This window comes from Stigmatopora nigra, chromosome 17, assembly GCF_051989575.1.
Source record: "Stigmatopora nigra isolate UIUO_SnigA chromosome 17, RoL_Snig_1.1, whole genome shotgun sequence".
Taxonomy (NCBI): domain Eukaryota; kingdom Metazoa; phylum Chordata; class Actinopteri; order Syngnathiformes; family Syngnathidae; genus Stigmatopora; species Stigmatopora nigra.
Genome location: NC_135524.1, coordinates 482,096 through 490,777, shown reverse-complemented (window position 1 = coordinate 490,777; position 8,682 = coordinate 482,096). Strand labels below are relative to the sequence as shown.

Here is an 8,682-nt window from a genome sequence, read left to right as displayed (position 1 = left end):
CAATACTCTTTTTAGATAACTGTTAAGTTACTTGATTATTTTTGTTTAATCTCAAACAAGTTGCTTGATAGACATTGCTAAAATGTCCTTTTTTTGTTTTGTTTTTTGTTTTCACACCGAGTGCGACACTTGACTATATTCAATCTTTGATTGTGGGCCGGAAGACGACAAGGTGGTGTGCACTCGGAACTTCCGCTTGCCTTAAGTGGGTGAAAGGTGCCCCTCGACTCAACCTAAAGTGTCCTTGCTTTTGTCGCACTTTTCTTTGTCTTTCCATTCCCTCTCCTCTTATTTTGTGTACTTTAGCAGCCAACATGCTTCCAAATAGCGGGTGAGTCAATTCGTTTCTTCCTTCGCTTAAAGTCGTCTTAACTAATGCACAATTGGAGTCGTCTCCACCGACCAATCATCCTTTCGGGGCACTTGCACGTCGCGTCATGGCCGACTCATTCATCTGGAAAACAATTGAGTTTATAACATTTTGTTCTTCGGCTATTGTTAGCCGCGAGCTAAAGCTGGCGAGTTACTCAATCTCAAACCTGTGACGTCAGGCACCTATAGACATGTGTTATGTAGACCGAATGAATGACATGCAAGTGACTGGTCGCAACATCAGTGTTGACCTAGACAAATTGACCTGTCACAACGCATGACAACCATGTTTCAAAGCATATCCAATCCAATGATTTACTTGCCCATCCATGTTTGGGTGACTGAAAAATGAACTGGTCGCCAGTCAATGTCATTTTTCTTCCTACAAAGTGTTAACATGTATTTTTTTTCTGTGGGCGCAGGAAATTGGCGGGGCGCACGCTGTTCGTGACGGGCGCCAGTCGCGGCATCGGCAAAGCCATCGCCCTGAAAGCGGCCCGAGACGGCGCCAACGTGGTCATCGCCGCCAAGACGGCTGAGCCGCATCCCAAACTCCCCGGCACCATTTACAGCGCGGCGCAGGAAGGTGAGCTAGCTAACCCGTGTGCTAGCCCCTGTGCGCTAGCACTAAAATCTAACTAACTTTTTCTCTTTGACTCTTTTTAGTGGAAGACTTGGGCGGGAAAGCTCTGCCGTGCGTGGTGGACATCCGAGATGAGAAACAAGTGGAGGACGCCGTCCGAAAAGCCGTCGATGCCTTTGGAGGTCACTTTTGTTTAAATACATATATATTTCAAATCATACATATTTTATCTTAATCAAATATAAAAAGCCTCATATTTATGCTAAAAACTAGCTTTCGCCCGAGCTAGCCTAGCCAGTTCCATAGCGATGGCATAAAAAGAAATGATTTTCCGCAATTAATATTAATTGTTATTCCCTTTTTCAGGCATTGACATCTTGGTGAACAACGCCAGCGCCATCAACCTGACGGGGACGTTGGAAACCCCCATGAAGAAAGTAGACCTCATGCTGGGAATCAACCTGCGGGGAACCTACATGACGTACGTCGACTGGTCGCCGGGCGGCTGGGACCAGCCTTATTATTATTATTATTTTTTTGCAGGTCCAAAATGGTTATTCCTCACCTGTTGAAGAGTTCATCCCCTCACATCCTCAACTTGTCTCCGCCCCTCAATCTTAACCCCATCTGGTTCAAGAACCACACAGGTACGCCGGCGCCGCCCTGCTGGATTTTGCCCAGAAAAGACGCCCGTTTTGTCTTTCAGCGTACACCATGGCCAAATACGGCATGTCCATGTGCGTCCTGGGCATGGCCGAAGAGTTCAGAGGTCAGATCGCCGTCAACGCCCTGTGGCCCCGCACGGGTGAGTCGCCATCGCCGTCTATTCGTCCATCCGTCCTCCGCTAACGTCGTACGACAGCCATCCAGACGGCGGCCATGGACATGCTGGGCGGCGAGGGCGTGGGCAAGCAGTGCCGCACGGCCGACATCATGGCCGACGCCGCCTACGCCGTCCTGACGCGCTCCAAGAGCTTCACCGGCAACTTCTTGGTGGACGAGGACGTCCTGAGGGAGGAGGGCGTGCGCGACATGGAGCCCTACGCCGTCCAGCCGGGTCACCCGCTCCTGCCCGACTTTTTCCTGGACGAGGCCCCCGAGGCCCTGGCCCGACAGATGGAGGAGCACGGGGCCACGCCCGCCTTCAAGCCGCCCGCCTCCTCCGACACGCCCCCCGCCGCCAACCCCGTGGAGAGCACCTTCCGGGTCATCCGGGGACTCCTCGGCGAGGACCTGGTCAAGTCCACCGGGGCGCTCTACCGCTTTGATTTATCGGGTGAGTGGGGAAGTTGGGGGCCCGTTCGGGTAAGGGGAGGAGCCTGATTGGGTTTTGAAAACAGGCGAGCACCCCGGCGTGTGGTTCCTGGACTTGAAAAGCGGCTCGGGCAACGCGGGGAGCGGCGAGCCGCAAGACGCGCCCGACGTGGTCATGACCATGGACTCGAGCGACTTTGGAAAAATGTTTGCGGGTGAGTAGATACAAATATTTCATATTTATTCCTTTTTGGGGGGCTGGGGGTGGAGTTAATGTTTTCAAAATGTTTTAATTGATTTTTTGATTTTTAGGTAAGCTAAAACCGACACTGGCCTTCATGTCGGGGAAGCTGCGCATCAAAGGCGACATGGCGGCGGCCCTCAAACTGGAAAAGATGATGGCGCGCGTGTCCAAGCTGTGACGACGTTGGTGAATAAAAAGGCAGAGGCCACGTCTTTTTCCCGTGCTTTATTAAGGTGGGCTCGGGGGAGGGGCTGGGTTAGGCGTGGGCGGGGCCGTCCCGTCTGGGCGGCATCCTCTCGTTGATGCGGTCCAGGCCCCGCGCCTCCTCGAAACTTTGGATCCTGCGCGGCGGCTTGAAGTCGCCCGCCGCGTCCTCGTCGCCGTCTTCGCCGCCGCCTGTCGGGAGAAGAAGTCACATGGATTGGAATTCGACACCCGTCATTTCCTATTTTGGACACGACGGACGTACCTCGAGCTTCCTCCGCCTCCTCTGTGGCTGTGGTGGCCAGAAGGTCAAAGGTCAGAAAGTGTATTGCGCAATAAGGTACGCGTGGGCACTCACCGCTTCGCAGCGTGCGGCGTCCGCCAGATAGCGCGCCGAGCGGCAACGTCCCGGATGGCGTCAAACCCTTCAACTGCAGCACGCTCTCATTCTCCTCTCTGCAGGGGGAGGGGCATAGGAGCGTGGAGGTGTGGCAACCCAGGCGACGCTCGCCGTTCACTCACCTGAGGACGGAGAAGACTCTGGCCATCTTCCCGATGGCGCGAATCTTGTTCCGGATGACTTCCTTGCGCACGGCGGGGATTCCGCCTGAAACGGAGAGCGTTGAGCCCGGCGGCGGCGTTGGCGGACGCCCGCTCGGAGAACGTTACCTTCTCCCACGTCGTCTGCGTCCGTCATCAGTTCGTCGTCGGAGCAGATGTTCAAGACGTTGACCAGCATCTCCGTGACTGCGGAGATAGGCGGGGCCAGTGAGCGGACGCCAAGCACGCGGGGGCATCTCCCTTTCTGACCTTTCTCCCCCACAAAGGGCAGCGACCACGTGAAGACGTCCATGAAGTTGGGCAGCCAGTACGGATGCGGGGAGCAGTTGAATTGACGGATGTTCATCACGTTGTTCTCGTACTTCAACACGGCCGCTAAAAAAACACCACCATTTGCTCAAATTGTCCAATAGTGAGGCAGCCTCAAAAAGGGCCTCAAAATAAACAGAACGTGACCCAGAAATCACAATGGTGAGTTTCCTAATGTATTTTTACCACTTTATATCTATTCATCCTTTTTGTTGTTACCTTTGTTGTTGTAGACGTCCAAGTAATTTGGAGCGGAGAAAATGGTGATGAGCGACGGAAAGCCGGTGGCTTGACTCTTTCTGTACATGCGGTACCTGAAACGCAGCCGCCGCCACGTTAGGGGCGTGGTCAAGCCGGCGGACATGCGCGCGTGCGCCTACCCGGCGTCCTGAGCCTCGTGCGCCCGGATAACAGACAACAGGTTGTTGTTCATCAGGAAATCACAAACGGCGGGGTAACTGCAAGAAAAAAAATGGACAGTAGGCTAGGCTACCAGTGGAGGCTAACCCATGCTAAGCTAGGCTACCTGTAAAAGTAGGAGCAGCCCCTCACGCCATTGTGGCTGAAGTGGTCCTGAGTCTTCTCTGAGCCGTAGTCCTCGCCGGGGTCCGACCACAGCAGGTCGCACATGGGCCCGAAAGCCGGGGGCTCCTTGAAGCGCTCCAACTGGACAAACGGGACAAACCGGTCGAGCCATCGGCGAGGAAGGACGGCCAGACGGCGGGAGAGGCTACGCCACCTTGCGGATGTCGTCCAGGCTAGTGATCTCGGGACTCAGGCCGCCGTGGACGCACAAAAACTGTCGGTTGAGCAGCGCCGCCAGGGGGAGGCAGTCGAACGCCGACATGCACGCCTCGTACACCGCGTCAGAGTACTTGATCTTGCCTGCGAGGGCGGCGTTAAGCACGACGGCCGTCCGAGGACAAAAAACATGTCAACAGCCCATACTCACACTCGTGTTTGAAGGTGAAGTACTCGGTCAGGTGGCGACACTCGTGGTTCCCCCGGAGCAGGAAGATGCCGTCCGGCCGGTTAATCTTCAGGGCCCACAGGAAGAGGACGCACTGCCAAGACAACGGCGCCGTCACCCAACCGCGCGTGGCTCGCCGCGACGCCAAGCTCGGCTCTCTTACCTCGATGCTGAAGTAGCCCCTGTCCACGTAGTCGCCCAAGAAGAGATAGCGGGTGGTGGCGGGCGAGCCCCCCACCTCAAACAGCTTCATCAGGTCAAAAAATTGACCGTGTACGTCGCCACACACTAAAGACGGCCAGTTGAGCGCTCAAGATTCGTCTGAAAAGGAGGAAAGTGACGGCCGGAAAGTACCTGTGACGGGAGCGTCCACGTCCAGCATGCACTTCTCCTGACGCAAGATGGCGGCGCCCTCGTTGATGATGCGCAAGGCCGCCTCCTCTTCCAGGCGCCCCTCCTTCAGCAGGTGAGCCTTCAGCACATCCACGCGGGGACGCCCGTCTTCGTCGTACGCCTCCGACACGCCCAGTCGGACGCCCGGGGGATACGGCACCCCTGCAGGTGCGCACAGAAATTCTGTTCTTGGACTTTGGAACTGGCATAAAAAGACTGATTTGCATTTCCAAGTCCTAACAATGGTAAAATACGTCAGTTGGGACTTGATCGCAATGTCAATGTGTTGATTTTGATTGGAACATTGCCTCAAGGCGGCCATGTTGGTAGGGGCGACCAAATTGTTGAAATGAGTTCATCACTATTAGACGTCCAGAGGAAGAATTGGCAGCAATTATCTTCATGCTGCATGCCAGATAAAAATCCATAATTCCTCATTCTCCCCTTTTTCATATTGATGGACATTATCGGCGGTGGGGAGCAGAGAAAAAGAGGATAGGACATCTACTTTTATACACGTTAGCTATGGTGGGACTGTGGCATGTCACGTGATGTAAATGACGTCACGGTGCGTGTCAAAGCAGAAGCGGTGGACCAAAACAAACACGGAAATGATAGAAAAGGAAGATTGGGCTCACCTTTGACGGGCCGTTCCGTGGTGGACACTTTGTGCTCTTTGGCAGACATTTTGTCACCGAAGCAATCGAGAGGACGCCCGCTCACCCGCCCGGGCTAGCCCTGGCTAGCTAGCCGTGCGTCCGCGCGCCTCGACTCGCCGCACTTTGACGCCGCCGAGCTGGCCTGGAGGTCGGCTAAGGTCCGGGGGGGACTGCGGCAAAGGGCGGGGGTCTTCGACTTCCTGGTGGCGACGGCGGCTAAGGTGCACGACGAGCGAAGAAAAATGAGGAAGGGAGGTGGAAGTGGGACGCGGCACTTGCGCATGCGCGCTCTTGTCGGGTACGAGCCTTTCTCAATTTCCCGCCTGAACTGAATCACCTCCCCTTGTTTTATTTCAGCAAAAATAACATTGAAAACGACTTGTCATTTGCAGAGGTCACGAAACTTGGAAAACAATCCGGCAAGATGATGATATGCTCGACGGTGACGCAATCCACCGCGACCTCGTCCAGACTGGGCCAGGTGACGTCACTGAAACGCGACGCTGGAGGAATGAAACGAGGAATGAAACTCCCAATGAGGGAAAACTCTTCGAGTAGATTTTAACGTTAGTTTTACATAGTTGTATTGAGTTTTAGAAAGCGTTGACGACGAAGGTTACTATTCCAAAATGCCTGGCAAGAAAGGGGGTATTCCAGACAGGTAATTAACAGTTATTTTGCTCGATATGCTCAGGCTTATAGTAGTAGCCTTTTAATTGACGGTACTAGATTGAGGTCGGACTTGGACAGTCTCAGTTTATTTTGAAACGGTTTTCAATGTAAACTGGGTCATGTAACTAGATATATGTTAGTCATGACGTGTCAAAAATTGGATTATTCTGCTTGACTTTTACCTGGTTGTGCTTTTATTTTGACATCAGCGTCCTAAAACTGGACGTTTTGGGATCTTAAAGAGACAGCCGTATTTACACAATGTTTTTCCAGGTGGCTCAAGTACGATGCGGTGGGCAAGCGACTCCATGGGACTCGTTTCGTGGCCTTCAAGGTTCCTCTCAAGCAGGTGAGCTCCCCAACGCCGAGCAAGCCCCCCAAAAAAGCCACTGACAAACGGCTTCTTGCTCCACAAAGTCGTTCAACCGGCTGCTGGAGCCCAGCCAGATCTTCGGACCTCAAGAACTGCTGGAAACCTTGTGGGGAGAAGGTCACGAGCTGGGCCTGATCATAGACCTGACCTACACCAACCGCTACTACGGGCCTAGCGACCTTCCACCCGGGTTGAAGTGGACGAAAATCGTCACCGCCGGTCACGTCATCCCCAAGAAAAAAACCATTGCGGACTTCAAGAAGGCCGTGCAGCAATTCCTGCGGGACAACGCAGACAACGGTACGTGTCCAAATAAAGTCTCAACTAGATGATTTCTCAACCGATTGGTACAGAGTTCAGACTTGGGTGTTTCTTGCAGACAAGTTAATTGGCGTCCACTGCACGCACGGACTCAACAGGACGGGCTACATGGTCTGCAGGTGGGTGGCCCAGAGTTGAAATGTTCCAAAAGGCTCAATGGATTGGATGCCCTACTCACCATAATCTCATTTCAATTCATGCTGAAGGAATCTTCCGTGTCTGACTGCGCGAACGTTTCTTTGTCAGGTATCTGATCGACGTGGACAACATGGACCCCGGCGAAGCCATCAATTGTGAGTGGAACACGCGCAAGAGTAAGTGCACGGCATTTGTAAGTGACACCCGCCGCGTATTTCCAGTGTTTAACAGGTGTCGAGGTCACGACATGGAGAGACAAAACTACATCAACAACCTTCTCGAAAAAAGGTAACGCACGGCAATCTAAAAAAAAAAAAAATCCCATATTTTCTACCAGTTGGGTCAACATCCCTGTTGTTACAGTAATGACGACGGGTGCACGCCGGAGGACAACCTCGCCGAAGACCGACACGGCGCCAAACAAGGCGCCTTGCGCTCTGCCGGTGGCCCACGCAGCGCCGGGCGCCAGCCCCCCCGAGACCGTCGCCAAGAAGAAGCTAACTGGTAAGTGCCTCGACTCGTGACGACTGGGCGTCACCACCGCTCTCACGCTTTCTTTTCCCCCGCAGGACTTCCCACAGAAGCGACAAAAGCACGCCGGACAGTCTCGCCGGAGGCCGACGCGGCGCCGGGCGCCAGCCCCCCCAGGACCGTTGGCAAAAAGACGCCAACTGGTAAGTGCCTTGACTCTCGGTACGACGTGGCGGCGTCACGGCCGCTCTCACGCTCTGTTTTGGCCCGCAGGTCTTCCCACGTAGGCGACAAGTACACACCAGATAGCCTCGCCGGAGGCCGACGCGGCGCCGAACACAACGCCACAGGCCGACGTGATGCCGGGCGCCCCGTCAGAGGCCAACGCGGCTCCACGCGCCGTCCCCAAGACCGTCGGCAAGAAGACGCCAACTGGTAAGTGCCTCAACTCGGGACGCCTGGCCGTCACGACCGCTCTCACGCTCTGTTTTCACCCTCAGGTTTTCGCGCGGGGGCAACGAGCGCACGCCAGACAGCCTGGCCGGAGGCCGACGCGGCGCCGGCTGGCAGCCGCGGGACCGTCGCCAGGAAGACAACTACGGGTAAGCGCCTGGATTCGGGACGCAAAAGGCGCTCTCACACTTTTTTGTCCTGCAGTTTTTCCCAAAGACGGGATCCGGATGCGTGGACGCAACGTGGCCATTCACCGTATGGGTGTGTAATGTTTTCATTCATTTTTGAATGGTATAGCGATTGGTCGTAGGAGTGTGTCCATTGTGTTTCCTTTTGTTTTTGTCAGCTTTCCCCCGGAGGGCAATACAAAGCAACGACGTCCAAGCCACGGCCAACGGTCTTGGCGCCCCCAACTGGAGCATCGCCAGGCACCCACACGTTCCCACACGCGCTGGGGAGACGACGGGGTCCTTACGGAATCTAAAAGTTGTTGGTGAAAGGCTCCATTTTAAAAGGTCTTATTTACTCTTTCAGTGCCAATTGTACAAATAAATGTGTTCTTTCTCTAGCCAGGCTGCAGCCTCCCTCCCTCCCTCCCTCCCACTCGTATACGACCATTTCACTGGAATTGGGGGGATGGCAGCGAACATTTGGTCATTCGCTGCCATCCCTCCCTCCCACAAGAGCCGTCATGTCTCCCCATTT

The 8,682-nt window shown here is 54.5% G+C and overlaps 4 protein-coding genes across 5 annotated transcripts in view; 2 read left to right on the top strand and 2 right to left on the bottom strand.

Moving 5' to 3' along the window:
* Positions 1-8,682, bottom strand: part of lmbrd2b (LMBR1 domain containing 2b) — a 46,437-nt gene that overhangs the window by 8,701 nt on the left and 29,054 nt on the right. The gene's annotated exons all lie outside the window — the stretch shown is intronic.
* On the top strand, positions 164-2,661 carry hsdl2 (hydroxysteroid dehydrogenase like 2). Its single transcript, XM_077737337.1, has 9 exons — positions 164-331; positions 795-958; positions 1,039-1,137; positions 1,322-1,436; positions 1,499-1,602; positions 1,662-1,760; positions 1,818-2,231; positions 2,296-2,424; positions 2,522-2,661. Exons 1-9 carry the CDS (start codon positions 315-317, stop codon positions 2,629-2,631), a joined length of 1,251 nt encoding a protein of 416 aa, XP_077593463.1. The 5' UTR covers positions 164-314; the 3' UTR covers positions 2,632-2,661.
* LOC144210591 (protein phosphatase 3 catalytic subunit alpha-like) lies at positions 2,664-6,016 on the bottom strand. 2 transcript variants are annotated; one of them, XM_077737328.1, is made up of 14 exons: positions 5,529-6,013; positions 4,852-5,052; positions 4,661-4,785; positions 4,480-4,591; positions 4,267-4,412; positions 4,054-4,193; positions 3,908-3,985; positions 3,747-3,841; positions 3,468-3,593; positions 3,327-3,404; positions 3,180-3,264; positions 3,016-3,113; positions 2,923-2,949; positions 2,664-2,849 (listed from the first exon to the last, which is right to left on the bottom strand). In XM_077737328.1, exons 1-14 carry the CDS (start codon positions 5,575-5,577, stop codon positions 2,710-2,712), a joined length of 1,500 nt encoding a protein of 499 aa, XP_077593454.1. In that variant the 5' UTR covers positions 5,578-6,013; the 3' UTR covers positions 2,664-2,709. The 2 variants fall into 2 exon arrangements, with proteins under 2 accessions (XP_077593454.1, XP_077593453.1); XM_077737327.1 differs by having other exon boundaries at positions 4,480-4,785; positions 5,529-6,016.
* Positions 4,915-8,545, top strand: dusp11 (dual specificity phosphatase 11 (RNA/RNP complex 1-interacting)). The gene is made up of 13 exons (XM_077737335.1): positions 4,915-5,847; positions 5,942-6,210; positions 6,495-6,570; positions 6,639-6,894; positions 6,974-7,034; positions 7,162-7,208; positions 7,275-7,341; positions 7,417-7,557; positions 7,623-7,727; positions 7,798-7,959; positions 8,025-8,126; positions 8,182-8,238; positions 8,324-8,545. Exons 2-13 carry the CDS (start codon positions 6,179-6,181, stop codon positions 8,472-8,474), a joined length of 1,257 nt encoding a protein of 418 aa, XP_077593461.1. The 5' UTR covers positions 4,915-5,847; positions 5,942-6,178; the 3' UTR covers positions 8,475-8,545.